Source organism: Haliotis cracherodii, unplaced genomic scaffold, assembly GCF_022045235.1.
Source record: "Haliotis cracherodii isolate W230 unplaced genomic scaffold, xgHalCrac1.p SCAF_23, whole genome shotgun sequence".
In the NCBI taxonomy this organism is placed as follows: domain Eukaryota; kingdom Metazoa; phylum Mollusca; class Gastropoda; order Lepetellida; family Haliotidae; genus Haliotis; species Haliotis cracherodii.
In genome coordinates this window covers 200,555-226,938 of record NW_027266279.1, presented here as the reverse complement: position 1 = coordinate 226,938, position 26,384 = coordinate 200,555, and the positions used below count along the sequence as shown (strand labels likewise).

Here is a 26,384-nt window from a genome sequence, read left to right as displayed (position 1 = left end):
AACAGGTATTTTGTATTCGTACAACATGGAAATATTGCAATCAAATGGAAATCTATCAAAAATCGACGTTTGGATATTCTGTTTGTTGCCCTCTAGATTGTCAGAATCGAGTCTGTTTCAGTTTCTGTGGTGAGTAAAGACACACTCAGCAATATTCCAGCTGTATGGCGGCGGAATGTAAATGATACCGGCAGGACCACAGAAACCAGTGATTGATAGCATGACCATCATTCCGCTCCGATTCATTTAGTCACCATGTACAATAAGCGTAGGTTGCTGGGGACAATAAAACCTCTCCAGAACACAAAAACTAACCACCGTAGCTGACCATTCCTCCTTGTTTGACCTTCAGCAAAATACGTAGGTTCTGGGTAAGAACTTGCGAAATGGGATTTGGGAACCGCGTTCTAATAACTTAACTGACTGATGACATCGATCATGAAATATGTGTTGCTTATGCTTCAAGGTACTGGTAAGTCAAACTCAATTACTTAAAGCACACCGCCATACAGCAGGGACGTCATTGCGGCGTTATACAGCATTCTCTCGCTCGAGATAATAGCATTGACGAAGCAGTTCTGTAACAGGACCATAATTTAAGAATATCGTAGTGATAAACATTGTCCAAATAACATTGTATCTAGCTTGTTTCAAATCACGAAAACGCAACAGTGCTTGCGTTATCAGTGAACTCAGAACGTTCAGGATGAGTAATGTGCCCTGACGGCGAGGGAAACTGCGGGTGGACAAAGATGGGCGGGTCTGGATTCGCCATGGGCGTTTTAGTGCTTCTGTGTGTCTTGATTAGTTTTGGTAAGTATTAATACAGTCATATATGTATATTTAAATACTCAAATGGTTATTTTCCCGACCAATGACATGATAGATGCAACTGTTATTACTACTTCCGGGTTTGAAATTAGCGGCTGATTAAAAGTCATTTGTATGGCGTTGACTGCTTTATAGATAGAAGTTCTATTAGAAGGGCCAAATGACACCACTTTGTTTATTTGTTTTTGTATTTCGGTTTAGTTAAATGAGCTTCACCGAGACAATATCGCAGTATATCGTGATTATCTGTAGCTAGGCCATGGAGTAACACCCCTCTTTAAGCAACATTAATACATAATGATTTTTATATTATAAAACGTTTTAATAAAATTTCCTTTGCCTTTTACGTCCAATGAAATTTGTTTGGTCGGATAATCGAGACTGGCTATTCTCTGGCGTTAACTTTTAGTTTGTATGATTATAGCAGGGTCATATTTCTGCTGTTGTAGTTCGCGTTCGTGTTTGATGGAAACCTGAAAACTAACAGTTTTTCCTTAATTATTAAGTATTGTTTTATTCCGCGCTCATGGGAGAATGGTCTTGTTTCCTTGTTGCCATTTAGTGATTCCAAACATTGACATCACCGTGGATTTGTCCATGTATTATTATACGTTTTGAAGCTTAGATTTAATTCGACATTTTCAATTAAATTCACTTCGATAATAATATATGACATTCACTGATACAAGTGTCTACTTGTTTGATCAGAACTGCTTTATCGCTATATCAATCTCCTTGAAGTGTTCTCAAAGGAACCCAGGATAATCCATTCTGAAAATTAAATAAGTTATGGCGTTATGCACACAGGGTATGTTTCTTTATCTCTATATAGGGACACGTGTCAGACTCGCCCGTGGAGAAGTATAAGGGTAGAGCACTTATCTTTGCTCAGGTAAATGCAGTGACGCCTTGTTAATCCTAACCCGTTAATTTGGAAATCCTTTCTGATAACACTTCATCGTGATCATGATTCGTTAATTGGTTGATCCGTGAAATATTAGTACCGTCCGGATTAACGGAGTTTCACTGTAGTAAACGAGAACCTATATCAACCAAAGTCTACGTCCGCATCGTCGGAAGATTAAAACAAACATGATATGTGTATCTGTACATAATGATTATCTTTTTTTTGTAAAAGGGGTCACGGGTAAGCCACTCTGCTTAGGGTATCAACCTGCTTCGTCTGTTTCTTAAAAGCAGGTAAACAGTAGCAGTAAGACAACCCATGTAAAGTCAGCAAACAGTAGCAGTAAGACAACCCATGTAAAGTCAGCAAACAGTAGCAGTAAGACAACCCATGTAAAGTCAGCAAACAGTAGCAGTAAGACAACCCATGTAAAGTCAGCAAACAGTAGCAGTAAGACAACCCATGTAAAGTCAGGGATGAGTTATGTTGCTGGGTAGACAAAGTAGGCATGTTTTACTGTTAACAGTGTTGCACAAAATTAGAACAAAAATACGTTTTGAAATTGCATCATTTATTCATCTATCTAAAACTATGCTTGTTCACGACAAGCATAAGATTTATTAGAGTCAAGCATACGCTCCTAGAAGATGTGCAACAGTATCAGTATAATCCATCAGAGATTGTGCAACAGTTTGTCCTTCTGGCGCCTAAGACCCTGATCCACTGCCACAAACCGTCTGCATCCACCCGGTTCACGACTTCTCCCTCAATGCTGAGCCAGTTTCACCTCTGTGTTAGACTCTTCCCTCTCGATAAGTAGGACGCAGTGAAAGGTGTTGTGATGGCAGGTGTTCAAGGAATTAATGTCTTGTGCCAACCCGGTTCTGTTTTCTCTACAAGCATCATGATTCCAAGTCAGTTTGTCCCAGACTCCCGTGCTTCAGGAATTGTATAAACTCCTCACATCTTCAAAAACAAGTTCTCTTCTCCACACTCCAAATCTTAGCTATATTCATCCGTACTCCGACTATACTTCTCCGTGCATTTAGTACATTAGTAAATCATGGTCCTATTTATATGGCATGGTTTGTGTGCTGCAACATAGCATGAAACCCGTGCTTGTTGGGTCTGTGAAGCGGTGAACGTCTAAGACCTTTACCATTTCGGACATTCCTCTCACATCAAGCTGACACGCCGTGATATAACTTACTTCTGTTTAAAGCAGCGTTAAACAAATTAAATCAGGTCATATTGATGTCAAAGAAGGTAGCTAGTGTCAGCTGCTATGACGAAACAACGTCTTTAAAATGGAAGTATATTGTATGTCAAACGATTAAATGGACAAAGTCGAAACACAGAGTGCCATGTTTTAAAGACGGACTCTAGTGGTCATGATCTCAAATTAGTTCGAAAATTGGTGTCGTAAATTCATTTTTATAGAGTTATGGGCCTAGCTCCGTGCTTTTCAACTTTGGGCATACTGCGTGAAATGGGGACGAGTTGTCTCAGAAACTACTGACGTTACATGAATGAGAGTTTGCAAACTTATCTGAGAGATACTTGTCAGGACTGAGTTTCAAAATTGGTCTCAGCAATTATTTTTTACAGTTACGTCCCTTGATCAATGTTATTTTACTTTGTGCATTGTGTCTGCAATTATCTCATCTAAGGGATACATATCAAGACTGAGTTATTTTTTATAGAGAAGGTGCCTTTGATGTGTTTTATGTTTTTTACCAATTCTGAAACTATTTCGGTTTGCAACAGATAAAAGACTCCTGTAAGTGTTCAAATGGTTTAATTTGCCATACTAACTTCAAACTTATGCGTGATTTCATATAAAAAAAACATGAACATGCCAAAATGTCAATTTACAAATCAGTAGCGTGTGTGTCCATGTCTGGTTGCGATGCAAGCAACACATCTTCGTCTCATGGAATGGACCAGGCGTCGCTAAAAGTCCTGTGGGATATCTGTCCATATCTGTTGGAGCATGTTTCGTAGTTCCTGGAGTGTCTGTGGAACACGTGGTTGACGTCGAAGACACCGATCCATATCATCCCACATGTGCTCGATTGGTGAGAGATCAGGGGAGCGAGCCGACCAGGGGATGACATTCACGTTGTTTTGTTGAAAAGAATCCTGAACAAGTCGAGCAAACCCTGATATGTGGCCGGGCGTTGTCATGTTGAAAAGTAATGCCTGGGCCATGACGACGCAAAAACTATAGAACAACAGGGCCGATGATCTCGTCGCGGTAGCGCTGTCCACTGTCGATTTCCCTCTACCACTATCAAACGGGTCCTCTGTCTTGATGTAATCCCGCCCCATACCGTAACGCTGCCGCCCCCAAACCGATTTTTTTCCATGACACAATGATTGACGTAACGTTAACCTGGACGTCGGTACACTCGAATCCGTCCATCCGGCCTACCCCACTGTAGACATGCTTGACGGTCGTTTCCTATCAAAACGTCTGGCGGGTCTTCTGGCGACAATCCCTGCACATCTGAGGCGGCGACGTACGCTTTGTGAAGATATTCGTCGAAGGCCAGAGATGCTTCTTGCAGTCACTGTTGCTGGCTGGAATCGATTTCGTAGGTGTGTTGTTCGAATCCAGTTGTCTTGTCGATTATTGGTTACGCGTGACCTGCCACTCCGAGGATGGTCTCTGACTGCATTCGTCTGTTGCCAACGTTGCCATCAACACCAAATGGTGTTTCTGTGGACGTTAAATTGTCTTGCAACATCACGTTGACTCGATCCTGCTTCAAGCGTATCAAGCAGACGCTCATTTTCGGACAGCCGTGGCATTTCGTAATGTTGAATAATTGCGTAAATTTGTTGTTTTTCTGAGTGGTTGTTGTCAGCACGATGCTAAACAATGCATATGGAATCCCGTTAACGCACATTTTTTTATACCCATTCTTGGGCAGTGAAATGTATGGGGCTTGCATAAAAGTCAACTTTTGCATGGAATGCATGCTTTCATGTAGCTGTTGCGTTTTTGTGACTTGATTCCATACATGTACTACAATATTGAAAACCAAACTTTACTTGTTTGAAAAATACACTAAAATATTGGTGTCACAGGAACTTTTGTTGTTTAGTAAAAAAAAAAACATCAGGCACGATACATATGTATTTGAATTATGTTATGTCTTGTAAAGTCTAAATGCAAGAGATTAAAAATGTAAAGAAAAAACTGAGTTTGTATTAATGTTTGACGGGGAAAATGGTTATGATTTTACCGCAGAATTTTGTAATTTAAGCGCAGAATTTCGGTAAGTTTACCGCAGAATTTTGATAAATGTACCGCAGAATTTTGATAATTTTGCCGCAGAATCGGGGACTGGATAGTTCCTTTAGATGCTTTGTGCTTTTCACATTTGAGATAAGAGTAACCAGGATGTTTGTTAGAATCCCCCGCCCCCACACACACGGAGCATTTTTCTTCACGCGTGTCAGATTCCCGACGCAGCTAGAGCTTGTATTGTTACCTGTGTAGGAGTGATAAAAGAAGTAATCTCATGTATCACGAGGTATTTATAAAGGATGGTATTAACGTGGGCGTCAGGGGATCAGAGAACATACAAATGATAAAGTTTTATTGTTATATCTTATAAGAGATTCAAGTGTTGTCAACTTGCCTCCCATTAGGCACCGTACGTTATTAATGACACTGGAATCATTACGTGAACTCTTGACAGAAAGCCTCAACCATGTATAATATTATCCTTGTGTGGCAAACGAGATTGAATGTCATCTACAGAGATGAAACCGCATCGTGTAAATACTACGAAATAATATCCTTGGCACATTCACAATAGGTGTTACTACTACTACTACTACTACTACTACTACTACTGGGGTAGCCTAGTGGTTAAAGCTTTCGCTCGTCACGCCGAAAACCCGGGTTCGATTACCGACATGGTACAGTGTGTGAAGCCCATTATAATTTCTGGTGACCCGCGCCGTCATATTGCTGGATTTTTTTTTTAAAACGTCGTAAACCCAAACTCACTCACTCACTACTACTACTACTAATACTACTACAACCACCACCTTCACCACTACCAACAACAACACCACCACTACCAATACCACCACCACTACCACCACTCCCACCACCACCACTACTACCACTACTATTACCATCACTGACACTACCACCACAAACACCACCGCCATAACAACCACCACCACTATAACTACCACTACCACCATCAATACCAGCACCACGACCACGACCACCATCACCATCACCACCACCACCACCACCAACAACAACAACACCAACAACACCACCAATACCACCACCACCAATACGACCACCACCACCACCACCACCACCAACAACAACAACAACACCAACAACACCAACAACACCACCAATACGACCACCACCACCACTACCACCACCCCTATTTCCACCACACCACCACCACCACCACTGCCACCTCCACCACCACTACCTCCACCACCACCATTATCTCCAACACAACCACTACCACCGCCACTACCACAACCTCAAACAGCACCACTATCACCGCCACTACCACTACCACTACCTCAAACAGCACCACTACCACCGCCACTACCACTACCTCCACCACCACTACCTCCACTACCACCACCACCACTACCACTACCTCCACCAATACCTCAACCACCACTACCGCCACCACCACCACCACTACCACCCCCACTACCTCCACCACCACCACTACCTCCACCACCACCACCACCACTACTACTACCTCCACCACTACCTCAACCACTACTACCTCCACCACCACCTCCACCTTTACCTCCACCACCACCACCTCCTCCTCCTCCACCACTACCTCCACCACCACCACTACCTCCAACACCACCACTACCTCCAACACCACCACTACCACCGCCACTACCACAACCTCAAACAGCACCACTATCACCGCCACTACCACTACCACTACCTCAAACAGCACCACTACCACTACCTCCACCACCACCACTACCACCACAACCACCACCACTACCGCCCCGCCATAACCATCACTGCCACTACCACCAAAACCACTTTGGAAACAACGCTGTTCGAATCCACGTGGTAAGGAAAAACATGAAATCAAACCAACCATTCAAAAAACGCTTCATTCGCTCATACCATTATGATCTTATTTGATGTTAAACTGTAAGAAGCCTTCAAAACTTGAACTCCTACCACGCAATTTTGTTTAATAACCCTTTGTTCTTTGTCTTCTAACATGACTTTCTTCTATTGTTTCTGAAACAGGAAGTGTACGTAATATTTCCTTCCTTTCCTGACATTTTGTGAAAATCAGCTTTCGATTCGTTATTGTGAACTTAAACGATTTAGGGTAACTGCTAATACAGTTGGCATATCCGTATGCCATGCTGCGCTCTTCTCACAAACAAAGGATGTTATTGACGTCGACGTCCTTCTTCTCGACAGTGACGTTCGCACAGCTCAAATATTGATTAACTAGTCTGGTTTTATATTTAAAATTTCGAAATTTGACGCATCACTGACAAAAATGTATGTCTGGAGTACTGGGTTTTGGCCTGTACCATATGTTTCCGTGTCTTGTTTTCAGGAGAACAATTTACTTGCCTTTGCATGTGTTAATGACGGGTGACTCAGGTGGGGCAGGATACGCTCACCGTGTGATATTTGTTCACAAGCAAATGATATAATCGGGATCGTACAACCGACTCTGCTTTCAGCAGAGATTCCTTCTGATTGTGGAAAGTGTTTTGTCGCTTTTATCTATGGAGTTAAAGGTTATATCTTGCACAATCGATTGGTAAAGGTAGCCGATATCCACTTGATAATGTCCTCATTTCTAAATATGCAAACTAAAGCAATGTGTTAAGAGACATACGAATGTTATATTTTTTTCAATTAATTGTTTATCGGTCCATGAAAAATAGATATAAATAAAATAAAATATGAATTTGTTGTCTTACATTTCATTAAAATTAAATGTTTATAATATGTGCTAAATAAACATCTATATAAAAAAAAAATATCAGGAAGAACCACCTTTTTCATCGTGATCAAGCATATCAGAAAAAAATACAAACATCTTTTTGATAAGGAAATACTGTATTCATTTTAAGGCTAAGTCCTATTTAAACATCTAACTAACAGTCAACACGCAGTGTTCTAGAATGTCGACACGCGTGGTCTTCAATGTCGTTGTCTAGGTAATTCGGAATTGTTTGTGTCTCCATGGAATGTTTCATTAATACTGCACTCGTCCTCTGAAGCTGCAAGTCTGGTTTATTTATGATTACAGAATACGCTGATGTCAATAAAGGCATGCATTAAGACAGTCAATGGTTGTCTTAATGATATTGTTTTCAGGTGCTGTGCCACGTCCTATATGATGAGTAGTTTTAATTACCAATTAAACGGAATGGCCTCGAGTAATCAAGCTGAAGGCTGTGCTTCGAAGTTTTTATGTTTAATAATAATGACTGCGTTACAACGGTTGACTTTCCGAAAATCGTTGTTAATTACCTTTTAAATTCACACCGTTCAATATAAAACACGGATTCATCTATAAGAAACCTCTTTGAAAATATTTGCACGAACAATTTAAGGAAATTATCTAAAATGTTAAATTTTGTGAATGTCGACCAACACGTACAGATACACGCAGGTATTCCGCGACACTACAGTATATACGTGGAAATCATCGTATGATTGCTTCAGAGAAAATATAACCGTAACATACTGCGACATGTTATCCTAGGCATCGGCAAACATGATAACACAAATACCAATATCACCACTACTATCTTACCAAATGTGCCTTGACAGGTGAAGTGAGGTGAAATAAGGTTTAACGTCGCATTCAAGATTATTGCACTTATATAGTGCCGTACGTGCGTGCGTGCGTGCGTGCGTGCGTGGCTGCTTGTACTAGACCGGGCTAATACCGCTTTTCTAGTGCTAGCTCACTGAGATACCATGCCACAGTTTAACATGAATACCCCATCAGACACAGTATACTGAGTCCGAGCCGACCAGTCCGTGTGACCAATCAGACACTTAACGATGCGAGCATTAGTTCCATCTGTCCGCGTCTTTTGGTATGACGCGGCCTGGGATCGAACCCATGAACCTCGGCTCTCCGAACAGGCGCTCTGCCACTAGACCACAGAGGAAGTCCACTGAAATCAGTGTTATATCCCAACATCGTCTTGAACAGCCTGCTGATCCTTCTCGTCATGGCGAGAAAGGCCAGGACATTGTATTGGTTGAAGGCAATTTTGATTTACCATTTACCTTATCCCTTGTATTGCAATCATACAAGGGATAAGGGTTTACAAGGACCCGTTTTGGACAAAATGAGCTGCTTAATTTCAGAAATGTATTTCTCAGAAAGGGAATGATATTGTGAGTGCATATTTAAGGCTGAGGGACCAACCATTCTATATGGTGTGTGTGTGCGTATGTGTGTGTTTGTGTATGTATGTGTGTGTCTGCGTATATGTGTATGTGTGTGCGCGCGTGCGTTTGTGCGTATGTGTGCGTACGCGCGGATGTGTGTGTGTGAAATTAAAAAAAAATTCAGCGACAGTCTGAAGCATAATTTTGAGGTACAATTTATTTTTTCAGTAACATCCATCCGAGATGTCTGTAACTTTAAAAAATAGCATTTCTAGCGGCAAACAGTGAATCACAAAGAACACTCAAACCAATACCACTGCTTCAACGGGACCACAGTGACCTGACGTCAAGTGACGACGGAACTGTATGTTTGTCTCCGTCATCATTTGTCAGTTCATCATGTACATGAGGTAATACGACCCACTGCTGACGACGGAACTCTATGTTTGTCTCCGTCATCATTTGTCAGTTCATCATGTACATGAGGTAATACGACCCACTGCCGACGATGGAACTGTATGTTTGTCTACGTCCTCATTTGTCAGTTCATCATGTACTCGCTCGAATTCCCACTTCAATCAGACGATTTCTGATGGTTTGGTCGGAAATTCTTCGCATACCAGGCACTTGTCCTGCAGTGTCCGTTGCTGTAGCAAATCAACAGGATGTACACCGATCCTGAGCAGGGGTGATCACTCTTGGTCTTCCACTTCTGGGATGATCTTGAGTCGAATTAGAGCGGGTATATCGATTCCATAGTCGAGATATGGTGCTTTTGTGAACGTTGAAGTGTCTTGCAACGGCAGACTGGGACTCCGCTGCTTCCAAACGCCCAATGGTGATATTTCGGTCAGCTGCAGTTAATCTTGGCTTTTTCGATCTCCGTTCACGTCAGAAAATTCGTAATGAACTGATAAATTTTGTACGGTCTTTTATAGTCAGTGTCTCTACTCTTGTTTCCAACACTGTGCACGTGCATGGTGCTGAAAACCTCTTCTGAAAGCAATTTACGTGCATCCTTTGCATTTTTGCTGATAAACGTTTACAAAAAAAAATTTGAGATGTGTTTGCACTCAATGCACAACAAACATGACATGATTAACGGGATTCAAACATAGGAGTTGTCTTTATGACGATTGCTGGGAAAGAAAAATCTAATTGGAATTCTCAAAACACCTATGCGTTTCTATTTTTGAAGAGTATGTCATAGCCAGGAGCAATATCTTGTTAATCGAATTAAGATTATCGTAGTGGTTTGGCCGGGGTTCTACAGTAAATGATTGTTTTCCATCATTCCGAGATGAAAATAGTGGAGGATTAAGTCTTATTGGACTCTCTGTCATTGTATTTTGGTATTTGTTCAGTAACTCGAGATAATTGAATTAATCAGCTATGTTTCGGAACATTCCAAATTGCATAACTCAATCAGTTTGAGAGGTAATGATGATCCGCTTTCGTTAACGATGATAAGATATGACACCTCTTGGCTGATGATTATTATTATTACCTTTAGGATGAGAAGCTCGAAGGCTTGTGTAACACATGAGTAATTGTCTTCCGCAGTCACGTTTGGCAGACCGTGGGGCTGAATGGAATGAAAACCTTCCTGTTTGTTATGCGCCGGTTAGGCTGACGGTTAAAGCGTTCGCACATCACGCCAAAGACTCAGAAATCCGTACAAGGTGTGAAGCTAATTCCTGGTGATTTACGCAATAATATTGCAGGAATGTGTGTGTGCACGAATGCCTATTTTATGGTGCTAGCACACTAGGATACCACGCCGCAGGTCAACATGAATACCCCACAGAAGGTAACCACTAAGCTGCCCCGAAACCCTTATAGACAGGAAGACAGGTTTATTTCTCATAAGTTATCTTGCTGGGAACTATTTTTGCGGAATGTGATTGCTGTGCATTTTCAAACAGGTTTCATATTTACCAGTGGGCACTGCGTTCATTGTTTTGTGCTTCTTTATTGATCAGTTGCTGCTGTTGTCTCAAGCTGTCGCTCAGTGTGGTAATTCCGCTTCCTTTCCACGACGAATACACCTGTCCTTTTTGAGTGAGTGAGTGAGTGAGTATTGTTTTACGACGCTTTTAGCAATATTCCAGCAATATCACGGCGGGGGACACCAGAAATTGATGTTACTGATGTCACTAGATAATTACCAAAAGCGGCGTAAAACCATACTCACTTTAATAATATGCATAATCACCATTGTTGGGATTTTTATGTTGTTAAGCATTACCATAACAATAACCATCCCAGTGTTTAACAACGTTTCCAAATGTATCCATACGCATTTTCAGTCTCTATTTCCAAAATGAGGAGAAACCATTTTATATTTTATCTTGCTTGATTTCCAATCACAGAAAGCAGGATAAATATGTGGCAAGCATCCCGTATTTTTGAAAATGACATCAATTATCAATTCGCTCTTTGACGTTAGGAAAATATGTTCATTTTGTGAAAAAGTTTTGGCTCTTGTGTCTATTCCTAGTCATGACATTGTATTTTTAAAGACCACCAACAAAGAAAGGGCTGTCATTTGTTGATATCAGTATTACAATATACAATATAAACATACCTGAATTTCCTTTGGCAGAAAGGTGAATTATTAATGCATAAACATAATCAGTTGCTTCAGTGGCCAAGCTTGTTATGATGGTGCTGGCACACCTATGCTATAGTGTTTGTTGTTTCGTCGTCTAACCGGGTCGATCATGAGGCTTGAGTCAATATGAAGTAGACACATATCCTTGTTACCGAACCCCTTCTGAAACCAATTCCCATTGCTCCGTGTATGAACATTCCTTATTATTGTAATAACACATTTATGCAATCGTCGATAATAACACCTATCATAAGAAAACCTTGTTGTGAATCGCCGAATGTGACAACATCGATTTTCTTTCCTCAAGGTGGGATCATTATAGTATTGGAGGAAATTGTAGCGGTTCCCTTGTTATTATGGTGTTTGTAATTTGTTATAGCAAAAAGGAAGTATCATAACTGAACGTATATAAGATGTTTTTCAAAGAAGATTTTAAAGAGCATCATACGACTCTTGCTCAGAAGTTGTTTGAGCAGGGTTACAGCGTTCATGTCATTACAGCATTCAATAGGTTGTATAGTTGATCATAGATTTGACGCATCGGTGACCAAAATATGTCTGATGCAATTCCTTATCTCGATCATTTTGGCCGGGTGCCATCGGTGGGGCAGAATACGTTCACCTTTTCCCGCACTCCTGGTGTCATCGCTGTTTGGTAATGATTCATAAACACATGCCCCTGATATAGTCGGAATTGTAAACCGCCTCTCCTTTTGGCAAAGGTTTTTTATCATTATGAAAAGGGTTTGGTCGCTTTTATATATTAATGTAAACAGCTGACATGCCTGTGTAAGTGTTTGTGGCGGGTGCCACCGACAGGGCAGGGTAGGCTCACATTGTCGCGAACGCCCGGTATCATCAGTGTTTGATAGTGATTCTCAAACACATACATATGACACAGTCAATATTAAAGACGAATAATATTATTATTTCCAAGACGCTAGTTGATAACTGTCTCTCAGAAACGAGTTCAACTTTAAAGAAATGGAAGAAGAGCTTTTAAATATTTCGTGTAAGTATTTCATACATTGAACATTAACGCAACTATATACCCTGACTTGATCAATGGAATCGATCAATGCTTTTATTAAACACAAGGGTAAAAATGACAATGCAGCAGAACAAATTATCAAATGATCCTATGCCATCATCATACTAAATATCATATCGCTAACGATATGATCATAGCAAACTAAAGAGACATAATTACGGAAGTTGGAAATTCATGAAGTTAATAATTTAAAAATCAAATTTCAGATGGGGCAAGGGGAGGTTACTCCCGAAACGCATGCTATTTTTGCACGGACACTGGCAGCAATCCGGACTGTCGAGATTATGACGTCCTGCACAAAGCGAATTTGAAAAACAACGACACAGACCAGGAACTGTTGAGGAACTGCTCTGCATCACAGCCTTTCTGTGTGATCGAAGTCTACATTAAATTAGGTAGGTCAAAAGTGACTAGCCATAGACTCGTTCAAGTTGAAAGTCCCCGCATAGGACGATGTACATATAGAGGTCTACATCAAACTTGTAGCCCCGAAGAAACTGTAGCAGTGGTATACATATTATTGGACATGTTTTTTTATGGGTGACAACTAGCCGATTTTCTATTTTTCACTAGCAAATGTTGGACTTCTAACATGATTAGGATCATGAGTTAAATGAGTGAAGAGGGTTATATTTACATCAAGAGAAACACTAACCATCTAAATATTCGCGACCCAAAGGAACTATTTTACAATATTCTTGTACTGCCTTTATCAACATATCGCAAGAAAATCAGCTTGGATTAAAGACAGAAAACCACTTGCTTAAACCGCTTATTCATGCACATGCAAAATTGTTTTATATAAAAAAAACATGCAAGGATACATTATAAATATATGCTCATTACATAAAATATGTCATGAAAGGTCCCAGATGCAGAAACAGTTCACCTAGCTGTCGTCAAAACCAACATATTATATATTTTGTCGTCATCCTTAATCACGAAAAGATTAATCAAACTATGCAATCATACGTTTCGTCAGCAATATAATCTGTGTCAACTGAGCATGTTTCGAATACATCTTTTCAACATTGAGGATGAAAACCGCGTTTAAAAATTGAACATATTGTTTTTAGTGTTGCATATTGTTGTCAGAGAAAAAATAAATCTTTATTCGTTACGGCTGGATCTTTGTATCATGGAAACTACGTTAAACACACACATACTCAAAATAATTACAAAAACTGATATTGATCAACATTAAATTAACAAATATAACAAACGTACAAGGCTACTAACAAGTGTATTTATTAGGATATGGACTAACGGTATCACAGACTGATCCTACAGCTAACTGAACAAAAGAAAACTTTGGTGTCAACATAGAACATGACAGCTCGATATTGCGTATTTAGGTGACATCTCAAATTTTCAAACCGTTCTGAATCTTTAATGGGAAATAACGAAAACTAGATACGTATCCAGAATTGCGGAAAGATGACATAACACTACGAGGCAGAGTTTAGTTATATTTCATGTTTTTAACAAACAAGTATACAACCTTGCTCAGACCAATTAAGCACCTATGAAATTTCAAAGCAAAGGGGAAGGTCAACGCACGATGTGATGAATAAGCTACGTTTGGCTTTGAGAATGCTTGTACATATATTTCGTTAGAGTTGGAGGGATTGTATTAAACAACTGCTGAGATCCGTTATTGTGTTTGGTTCGAAACCCAGGTTCAGTCCCACTCTCAGCTGAATATCCATGCCCTTTGGCTGGTACAGAAATAAAAACATACATCATGCAACATGCAGTGGTCTAACTAAAATATTATTCAAAGCAGCAGACTTTGATTTGCACTTTCGGAGCTTGGCGGTTAAATCGGGAAAGATGGCAGACACGGGGAAGACGGCAAGGGATCATATTATATGAAGTTGTGTACTCACTCTCCACTATTAAAAATATCCACAAAATATTCATGAGCCCTAACGTATTGTACGGTGTATAATCAGTTGACACAAATATATACTGAACCAAATTAAAAACTTCACAATCCTACAATTTTAACATTTTGACCAGTTATCATTGTGGGCCCTTATTGTGTATTTAAACAGTAATGGCCACGTATTGTCTTCAGATAACACCCGTTTTTGTGCAGTGGAATCGATCAAAATCATGTGCACAGCACTATAGTGGCAAAAGTGTTTTTTCACGTGCAACTGGTCACGTGGCCATAATATCGCACGTGTTTTCAGCCAAACTTGTTAGCAGTCATTAACAAAAAAAGTGAGTGAGTGAGTGAGTATGGTTTTACGCCGCTTTTAGCAATATTCCAGCAATATCACGGCGGGGGAAACCAGAAATGGGCTTCACACTTAACAAAAAAAGACAAACACAAGAAAACAAAAGTCTTAACGGCCATCTGTCATGCTACGCCTTTCAAATGTGCAACGTGAACGTGCCATCGGCATGTTGCAGACGGGAACGTCCGTAGCTGAAGTCGCAAGGATGATGGGTTGTAGTCGATGGACTATTTATGATTTACAGACGCGTCTACAGCAAACGGGTACCACCGCTGATCGCCCACGGCCAGGTCGACCACGTGTGACGTCACATGCAGATGATCGTCAGATTGTCTTACGTCACCTCTGTAACCGATTTTTGACGGCTACATCAACCAGAAATGAACTGTTTATGGGTAGACTGAGTGCGCAAACTATTCGAAACCGTCTGAGAACTGCTCACCTTCAAGCACGACGGCCATACTGCGGGCCGATTCTGACTCAATTACAGAGACGTCAACGTCAATTGTGGGCACAGCGACACTTACGATGGACTCAGAGGAATTGGAATCAAGTCGTCTTCAGTGATGAATCCCGATTTAATCTTCGATTTGCTGATGGTAGGGCGAGGGTGTGGAGGCGCCGTCATGAACGTTACGCCCAGTGTTTTGCTTTCTGTGGCAATGCACGTTCCAGGCTTTGTGTCATCCGTGGCAACCTCAACGCTGCTGCTTACCGCGACCAGGTACTGGCACCAGAACTTCTGCCTTTTATGGCAGCACATGGACCCGGTTTGATCTTCCAACACGACAATGCCAGACCCCACACAGCAATTTTGACAAGGAATTTCCTTCAGAATGCGTCATGGACTGGCCGTCAAGGTCTCCCGACCTCAATCTCATCGAACACGTCTGGGATGCTCTTGGCAGAAGTCTGCGCACTCTCCAGAACCAACCACAGAATTTGCAAGGTCTTGACACCATTTTGCAGCAACAATGGCGTCGTCTTCCCAATCATGTGTTCACAAGCATCACAAGGTCCACGCGGAGGCGTTGGTGGGCAGTTGTCAACGCACATGGTGGCCATACACGCTACTGAACTTGTGTGCCATCAGATTCTCGTGCTTGGGATTAATGATTTAAACTGTTGATGTTATTACCGAATACCGTAGGTGCTTGGAACAAATTATGGTTACCACCGTTAATTAAAATCCTTCTTTTGACATTAATGTCCATATCCTAATAAAAATTACCTTCTCTGATACATTTGTCCGTTGTATATCATATATGGGATTACTTTTAAAAATGTGAAGTTTTTAATTTGACTCAGTATAGTTTCAATATTATAATCACTGTTCAGTTTTGAAAACAAAGACTGATAATAACAACTGCACCAAAAATATCCATAATGAAACAAAACAGTTACGCCAATGTCGAAAACCAAAACTACATTCAACTAAAAAAGGACGGGATTTGTCCAACAAATATAGTTACACTGTCCGTCCTTTAAGGCTACAGTAAAGTACGGTTATAACAAACTCAAAGGGACAACGAATACGCTCTTGAATTGTGTGTTTGAGAAATGGATACAAATAGGAATTCCTCTAATGCCTCGACGATTCAATTGCAGGTCTGGTGTACAGCTACATCCGAGACTGCACATCGAATCAGGACGATTCCTTCTCATTCGCCAAGGAAGGGAGACTAAAACATGTTACCGCTACCAACATCACAACCTGTACGTTCGACAAGCATACCATGGGTCAGATGTGCTTGACCATATGCAGTGGTCAGTTCTGCAACGGACCGCAGGTGTCAGAAGGTCTGGTATTGGTGCCTTGCTTGAAGAGCGTGCTTTTACCAATCTTGGTAATGGCACTTGGAACACCTGGTGCTAGATTCGTCGTATAAATGGACTAGAACTCGTTGGATTTAGATCAGTTTTGTTTGAAATCAAATGACAAGTCTCTTGATTGACTGTATGTATTTAATTGACACGTCTTATATTTTGTATTTGTCAACTCAATAAAACAGCGTTCATCAGTCAGGTCACGTTTGACCATACGTGACCGAAATAGTTTCCGATGCAATTCCTTCTTTTGACTTGTACCATATGTTACCGTGTTTGTTCAGATGAACACTTGACTTGCCTTTGCATTTGTTTCTGATGGGTGCCTAACGTGGAACAGGATTCGCCCACCTTTTCGCGAACACCCGGTGTTTGATAGTGATTCATAAACACATGATTTTGATAGACATTTTGTAACGTTCTTGTGATTGATGATAAACTTCTCAGCTTTCATTTCGATAGTATATTTGTCATGCTTTAAAATCAGATGTTTTCATACCAAACGGCGTTTGCACACTCGTTTACAAATATGCTGTGCAAATAATGTCATCATTTCGATATCACGTTACGACTGAGGAAAATCTTCACATCAATCGATCATACCTTGATATTTTGATAGCAGATCATTTAAAAAAAAACACGTCCTAGCTTGAAAACTAATTTCTCCAAACTTCCGCTCTGTGGGTAGACGCTCTATCTAGTACACCACGGAGGCGGTTTGATCACTGTCAGTGATGTCTTGTTGACATAATCAAATGGGCATAACGACGTTTTTCTGTTACTGATTTGTTAATTCTGCAACTTGTTTGAACAGCTTCCATTTGAACGATCCATCTGTATTCAAGGTTATGGGGAGGAGTCATGCCTGGACAGTGTATTTTGTATTATATGTAAGTAGGTAATGCCCCGAAGACATACCCTCGTCGATAGCACTCTGATCCCCAAGGTACATATAAAATGTCAAGTTTAATACACATATTGGTAAATGTCTTGCCTCTCAGACATTCCGAGTGCACTTATGTAAATCGATAAAGTATCATAGTTATTGTGTAACATACATTTCTAATCAAATTGTTCTTGGCATTTGTGGTGTCCAATAAATGCGAACAACCGTGTAATTGAAAGTGTTATGCGTGAAAAGGAACATTTATTCTTGATTATCTTAGATATTTGATTTGTGTGAGCACTAATTTCAATTAGTGGGAAAGTAAAAATAAACTTATTAGGTGAAACCAGGACTGTACGTTGCATGTGAAAGATTCATTGTCTGTTTGTTTTTTTCTGCGCTGTGAGATGTAAGTTAAAGGAATATTGAGTGTTTAGGCAAGTTCATGTCCTTTCTAAAATACAGTTATGAACCTGGAATGAGTGAAGGTGCTGGTACTGGCAACTGTTTTTGGTTTCTTTCTTCATCTTATTTTTAACAAAGAAAATGACTTGTCAAGGCGTTAAATAAGTATCACTGTACTGTGTTTTTATCAGAAATTATGTTAACAATGCCCTTTTGGGCTTTCAACTTGGTGATGAAACTAGCGACTATAATTGCCTCATCCATCCTTTTATTATCAAAACACTTCAAATGCTTTGCATAATTCACATTGGACAAATTCCAAAGTCATCAAGGTGTTTGTAAGATTAAACTCAATAAATCTTATAAATATAATGATGTCTTTGTTTTTGTTATATTTTTGTTTGATTTGTACTTCATGCTATTCCCACTTTACCTAATGTGATTATAAGGGATATCTAGTCTGTCTCGCAGACCCTGGAGAATCACAATAAATCAGAATGATGTTCAAGAACAGAACAGAATGTTATTTGCTCCCAGGCCGATAAACTCAAATTACATGATGGCGCAAGAGGGTTTGCATGAGGATTGAACACATTTCATGATAATATTACAAAATGTGCTTTGTGTTTTCATAAATCCGAGTTGTGTACATTGAAAGGGAGACTGAAAACATATTCGGTGCAGCTGAATAACATTCAGGAAGAAATGTCTTACGTTCTGAGTTAAGATATGGACACACAAAAATGTAATGATATTAATCTCAAATGTCGGATACATAAAAAAGAGTATTTATCCCATCTTGATTGCCCTCAGCCTGGAATTAGGCATTGTTATTTTATTTATTATATATATATATATATATTTAATTATTTATATATCTAATGGATACCTAGTAGGTACCATACTAACTGGCATGTACAGCATCAAATGAGTGTCATGCCAGAAGAATCAACTCAGCGTTTGCCTAAGGTAACGTGCCACCATTCACTAACGATCATAACTGATATTAATGTTTAGGAACGGGTCTTGTAAGAGTTGAACGATCGACACTGTTGTCTTCGTGAAGGGTGTGGCCATGCGCGAGAAGTATACTGTATCTTTGTTCAGTGCTAATGACGGTACCTTCCATGTGCACTGTTGGACACTGTCCTGAATAGACTCCAGTGGCCTCAGTGTGTGAGCTGGCTGTTTGTGTAGCATTGTCCCCGACGGTTTTGATGTTGACAGATGAAGCTCTAATAATTTGCTAAAGCGCGGTCCATTGATGACATCGGCGTTGACATCTTCTTCAAGCGTCATTGTTGTAAAACCCCTTCAGGCTCAGCTGTGTTCTCCAGATCACCTATCCAACGTGTCCACACGGCAAGCTCTAATAATTTGTGTCGTTACTTGAAGCAACAGATGAAGGGATTGAAACGAATAACAAATCACCATATTTTTGTTTTACGACAAGACCCGTTATGGTATTATTGTTGTGTATTTAATTTACAACGGTAGTCGTGTGATGAAAACATGATTATTTTTATATATCTGAAGGAAGTATATTACTCAAATAATAATGTTACCTCTTAAAAGATAACAGTCATTGACAAATTCTGCTGTAAAACGTCATGGATGACGGTGCCTAAATGGTAAGATAGATTAAGGAAGCAGCAAAGACGAAGCAACAACTGAAATATGCTTAACTGCTCCTGAATTTAAAAGGGCTGGTGGTCCTGTAGCAGTAACGCTGGCGGTCATTTATAAAACAGACAGACAGTTTAGTCGTATATGTGGCCAATAAACCAATAGTACATCATGTTTAAATTAAGGCGTAAATGTTGCAATGAGCGTACCTTAATATATGCTGTAGAGTAACAAAAGATACTAGTTCTGAATCACTAACGGACTGTAATCTTGCGATACAATAATACAGCTCGCATAAATAGGAGATTATTGTCATCAGTTTGTATTAGTATCAGAAACTTTTCATAAGAGGGCCTGGCTACAAAATCCTGGGGTAAATATTTAATTCTTATGTAACTGTATTCTGGACAAATCATTAACACGTGATATTCATCATCTGTTCCATGGTTGCAGTAAAAAACATGTCGTATTTCGTGTTTTAGGAGTTTGGGAAAATCTGGCAGCTCCTACATGCACATCATGACAATTACATCTAAAGTTTGTTAATACTCGGCTCAGTTTAAGGCTTTTATAGCGAACACATATGTCTCTGGTGTGATTTGAAGCTTGAAATCTGAATAGTCAGTTAAGGACTTCGATTTTTTGACATCGTTGTATCACTCTTGTTGGTAAATGTCTTTACATCTCTGTTTAAACAGACACAAGAATAGATCTTTATTTCCAACGTCCTGGTAAATCCAGATATGTCCAACACCAAACTGTAATATGGTAGTTCCCACAAATGAAACCCAGTTAATATCTCCAACAACATCTAATTTCTTTCATAAATCATAACATCGTTTAGAATATCTTGTAGAAGGCTGTCTAGCAACTCTTATCCAGTAAGCTATAATCAATAACATCTTCGTTCGTCGTCTGAAAGTTGTTTTAGATGACGAACGAAGACCAGCTACTGACATTCACAGTGACTGAGTAGCTGATGCGCCGAGCCTGACCACTCAATCCATTTGGCCGTCTCCTACGACCAGCATAGGTTGCTGGGGAAATACATACATAACCCGAAATCCCCAAAGCTACTCGGACATGAAACAAGTATGTAAAGATGCTTTTAACAGGTGTTAGTGATAGAGACGATGCATGCAGGTGGATACAAACACGTCTTTTGATTCTGGGAAATCTGGGAAAAAGAATGTGAAAAAATATATTATTGCAAGATGTTTCAATTTCTTAAATATACATTTAGGCTCATTGTTTTAATTAAGCAAATATCTGGTTTTGAAGCTGTAGCTCACAATTTTTTTTAATCTCCATACAAAATCCCATTCTCCAGAATATCAAATGATCGCTCCCAAAGCAATTATGTCCATTTGAGTTGTACAAAGGCGGATATCTATATTATCTACTTAGTCATGCATCCTGGTACAAGAGTTACCTGAATAGTGTTGATGAACAGAGTGTCGTTGTCTCGGTAAAAGAGCATCCTCATAATGTGTTTCCTAATAAAACAGTTAGTTCTTATTAACGATCCTCTTCAATTATAACGTCTTAACTTGTAGTGTTCTTGTACCCAGGTCGTGACTATGGGCTCAAGTAAACAGGTTACCGGGAATCTACCAGGCACATTCCCCTAAGGAATCAGTAAATTTCAAATCACCATTTGTGACTTAAACTTTTCACAGAAAGACATGGTAATGAACAGCCGAGGAGTCACGAACTGTCCCACGACCGAAGAACTCATTTGTGTTACTGCTGTTTTCCACGAAGATTAATCTTTATGATGGCATACAAAGACAAGCTTAACATCCTAGATCCCGAGCGACGCGACAATCAATAATTGCTGGAATCAACTGTTAACTGCTTACATTTCAAGATGCCAGACGCTTTGGCGATAATATGTACGTAAAAGGTTTGGTGTGAATATAGCATATTAAAAAATGGGTAGGGACAAGTTTAAATTATGCAACTCAGTGGGTACTGACCAATCAGATTCCATCTCTCATATCACTTGAATTTGAATTCAAACAAAATGGCGGCGCCCAGTTCAAGACGATCTCACCGATAATAGAGAGCTTAATTGTAGTTAAACGGGTTTTACCTAGCTAAACAACACTTAAACACCTTGACTGTAAACATGAAACGATTTGTAAATTATATGTCGACGCTCAATTGACAGTACACGTGCTCTGCAAATTCTGCAGACGAACGAATTCGGCACGGCAGTAGCCATATTGTTAATGAACCGAATAACGATTTTGCTACGGGATTTTGATTGGACTATGCACAGACCCGTTACACCACTCAAATTGTAACTCCATAAATCCAACCTAGTTCGGCAAGGGTGGAAACTGGACTTTTAAAGTCAGTTAACTCTCTTGCCTCGGGAGGATACTGAGTAATCACGTTCACCACCATTGGTCATACATAGAGATACATGTCATCTTCCCGGAGCAATTAGAGTGCCCACTAGCCTACATGAAAACCTAGTTTCTACCCTTGCCATTTCAAGCCTCTTTTTCTCTGAACAGATATGAGTGGACTATCCCCCATATCGGTATACAAATCAGAGAATACAAGGAAGAGAATATATGGATGTCAACTTCTATATTATGAGGAGCACAACGTTTCGGAGTATATGCTTACTCCTTCATCAGGTGAATGAATGCCATGAGGCAGAGAGCATATGTTTGTACATGTTAGTACAACAAACTTGATAAGATAACAAAGGGTTGAAACTAACAAGGGAAGCCAACATATGATTGGCGCTGATAGGTGATTTGCAATAGACAATGGAAACCAACACTTAGTTATCATAGATCAGTAATAAGCACTGATAGGTGAAAGAATGGACATAGGAAAGGGCAATTTGAAGCCAGCTAGGTAAAGATATTAACATCCATATATCCTCCTCCTTATTTGTATCACGTCTAAATGCCTTTCAAAGACCGAAAAGAGAACGTTTTACCAATTATGGCCACTACCATCGCCTGTCGAACTTGCGCTGAAATTATTTCTAATCTTAGGTCGGCAACTATTTTCGAAGTGTTTCAAAGTTTTCTGACCACTCAACCAAGTTTATTATATATTTGAGGAAAACTACATTGTCTTTTAACTCAAAAGACTGAATGCTTAGCGGAGTTACTGAGATGCAGTGTTATTTTAGACGACCGCGTTCATGTTGCCGCAATGTGCGCAGTGTTACTTGATACTGTGGCGTCTCACTAGGATTTATGCCTCAGTTGTTAGAGCGAACTGCGGCAGTTTGTTTGTTGTTTAACACCGCACTCAGCATGACGACGGCCTGTAAATAATCGAGTCTTGACAAAACAGTCCAGTGATTGACATCATGAACATCGATCAACGCAATTAGGATACGATGCCATACATTAACCAAGTCGGCGAGCCTGACCACCCGACCCCGTTCGTCGCCTTTTAAGACAAACACGGCCGCCTTTTACGGCAAGCACGGGTTACTGAAGACCTGTTTCACCCAGGATCTTCACAGGTCGAACTGCGGCAGTAATAAGTATCTTTCAGGAATGAAATTATTTTGTTATATGATCGACCGGGTCGTCTGCTACGGCAGTCGTCTTCAACATGAGAATAGCGATCTTACTGGATATCGCGTTTTCATCACAAAAGACACAACGCGGCAAGAAACTAGGCTTGAAATGGCAAGGGTTGAAACTAGGCTATGTTTGCACGGTGGACACGCTTGCCTCCGAGAGTTGAGGTACACGTGTGCTCTGGGGTTTAGTCTGGTTACAAGGTTGATATGGAACCCAGTAATCTGGGCTGCCATTTTTTAGCCGTACCAGGATCCAATGGTGGAAGTTCGAATTCCAGATTAGCCTCAATTATACTCCTAATATGTTTTTTTTATCATCAATAGTTTTGTTCATGCTGGAGTAGGTCATCTGCCTTCATAAAATAATCTCGTCAACCGCAAGATATGTTATACAATGAATGTGATTGATGCGATCTAGCAATAAAACTAGCAATGCTCTCAGACCTGTCAGTTTCAATTCTTTAGTTATGAGAACTCGTACGAAACCTTCTCAGAGCTACTTTAAATTTATCCAGTGATATAAGAAGTGTTAGAACAACTAGACATTTCATTATGCCAGTATTGATGACATGATGTCTTGAGACGTAGAATCACCCTGAATACCGTTCAAATCCCAATTTAAAATCTGCAATTTTGACACCCTATTAATTTGACTCCTCTCAGATATCCGTAACATTAAAACATTTTTTCGAGCACCAACACCTTTAACAGTTGTACCTACGTTTCACGGTCAATCTAATCATTTTTTGGCATATTTTTTTTATGGATGTATGGGTCTCACATTTTCAGCCAATGGCATTGAGTGTTACAAATGTGAGTCGACAGTCGGTGGCAGCGACTGCGATGCCCTGTACAATATGACGGCCGAAACACGACAGGAACACTTCAGCAGGAACTGCTCCGGCGTGGGAGAATTCTGTGTCATTGAAACTTTCACTCAACATAAATGTGAGTACCTTGCAGCAAATGTACGAGTCTGTAACATGGGGCTTAATGGACCTATCGCGCTTTACAAGCGTGTCAGTTTGTGTTGAATGTTTGTTTGATTGTTTGTTTTATAACTCCACATTCAGCAATAGTCCAGCTACAGGACCATTGTCTGCACATACTTAAATCTGTACCAGACAATCCAGTGATTGACATCATGAGCATCGATCTACGCAATTCAGATACGATGACATGCATCCCGTTCCCGTTAATCGCCTCTTACGGCAAGCATGGGCTGCTGAAGACCTGCACTAACACCGATCTCAAACAAACAAAGCAAGAGAACAACCCGGTAGATAATCCTGCAATGCGACGGCGGACTGTAAACAAACAAGACAATTATGTGATCGTTTTTCCAGAAACACTAGGAGATAATTCCTTCTTCTAAATCATCAAACTAAATTCATTGGTCTCAGTTGTTCTCACAGTTAATCCTCACACAAAGAATCATTCACTTTCTCAAAATAACAAACAAATGAGTTGATGTTTATGATGATGTCCTTCTGTTATAATCTCCTCCATCGCCATTGTTTCAAAACATTCAAATTATAAACATGTTGAAATGGATATACAGTCTTTCTTGATTATAATGCATCGCTGGTTGTAACGCCATGACTGAGAATCAGGAGTATTTCCCTTGCAGCTGACTTGTACAGCGTGATACGGGACTGCAGCGACAACATCACCTACTCCTTCAACATCTCCTTTCCTCTTAATCTTCATCTTCCACCAGCCCCAGGGGACGTTGTTGAAAATCGTACCAAGTGCGGGTTTGATAACATATTTGAAGTGTGTGTCCTCCTGTGTAATACCAGTTACTGTAATGGCCCTCAAGAGTCGGAATCGCGAGGCAGAGCTTTGGTTGCTGAATTGGTTCTGTTTTGGGGGACCATATTGGTATTGATGGAACACCTTTTGTAAATCTTCCAGGACCACTGCCGCCTGTTAAACAGGACTTTCTCACCCTATCGACAAGCACCCGGTGTGATGGTCCACGAATGTAAACTGCTGGACAAAAAAACCAAAACATTTGAAAGTTGATTTGAAAATCAAAAATACAAACGTTATCAAAACGTTACTAGGCTGAAAACAGCTCACTGCAAACTTAAGGTCCAAAACACAACTATGATACCTGTATCAAATACATCACCATCGAAAAGCATGTTGATGTTTGTTTTAGTTTTAGCCTTTGGAGTATACTTCCTTTACCCCGACAGTTCGGTTGTTTCTATGCCCCGATTGAATTGTTTATGCCAGCAGTTCTGTCGCTAGATTTTGTCTTGAAACAATACACTGTTCTGTCAATTATTTCTGCAGATAAAGTTATCCTGTTGAAGATGATAATAAAAAGTATATATATTTATATGGATGTCATTTACTGTACGCAGAAAGGAAAGCATGTTGATTTCCTTTTTGTAAAATTCGATCAGGTGAGAATGGATCACACATATCGTTATATGCTGTATCACCTGTTACTGTCGTCCAAGGCGTCACAATACGCTATGCAGAGTTGTGTCCCTTGGACGTTCCAGAATTCTGTGATCGTGGGTTCGAATCCAAGATCAGCACTCATCATGAATCTTGGTTTGTGAGGAGTTTTATTAGATACAGATATTTTTCGAGAAACACTTCAAAATGAACGAGTTAAATGTTACAATTGTTAATTTACCAAAAACATGTATATTTATATACTTATCATATCTCACACAATATGTTCCTCCTTCATTCGATCCTATGTGGAAACGTTATTGAACAAAGTTAACAGCTTCTAAATAATTAATCACCCGAACACATCCCAGCATCACCATGGTCTCCAACCAATCAAATGTACCGCGCACTATAACCCAGTGCATTGCTGTTATGCGGGGATGGTCGGGAGGACATATTGTGTGTGAGATAGGTTAAGTACATAAATATATTAATTACAGTAATCTACGGTTATAACGAACTCAAAGGCACCACTAATTTTAGTTCGTTATAACCGTAGTTTGTTATAAGCATATCTACAGCATATATACATCAGATGGCCGG

General features: G+C 40.1%; 1 protein-coding gene across 2 annotated transcripts; it reads left to right on the top strand.

The window, feature by feature from the left end:
* The first annotated feature begins 705 nt into the window (after positions 1-705).
* LOC139471674 (uncharacterized) lies at positions 706-25,716 on the top strand. 2 transcript variants are annotated; one of them, XM_071254121.1, is made up of 3 exons: positions 706-813; positions 24,156-24,314; positions 24,997-25,716. In XM_071254121.1, exons 1-3 carry the CDS (start codon positions 714-716, stop codon positions 25,272-25,274), a joined length of 537 nt encoding a protein of 178 aa, XP_071110222.1. In that variant the 5' UTR covers positions 706-713; the 3' UTR covers positions 25,275-25,716. The 2 variants fall into 2 exon arrangements, with proteins under 2 accessions (XP_071110222.1, XP_071110221.1); XM_071254120.1 differs by lacking the exons at positions 24,156-24,314; positions 24,997-25,716 and adding exons at positions 13,018-13,206; positions 16,666-17,543.
* Positions 25,717-26,384: the final 668 nt, after the last annotated feature.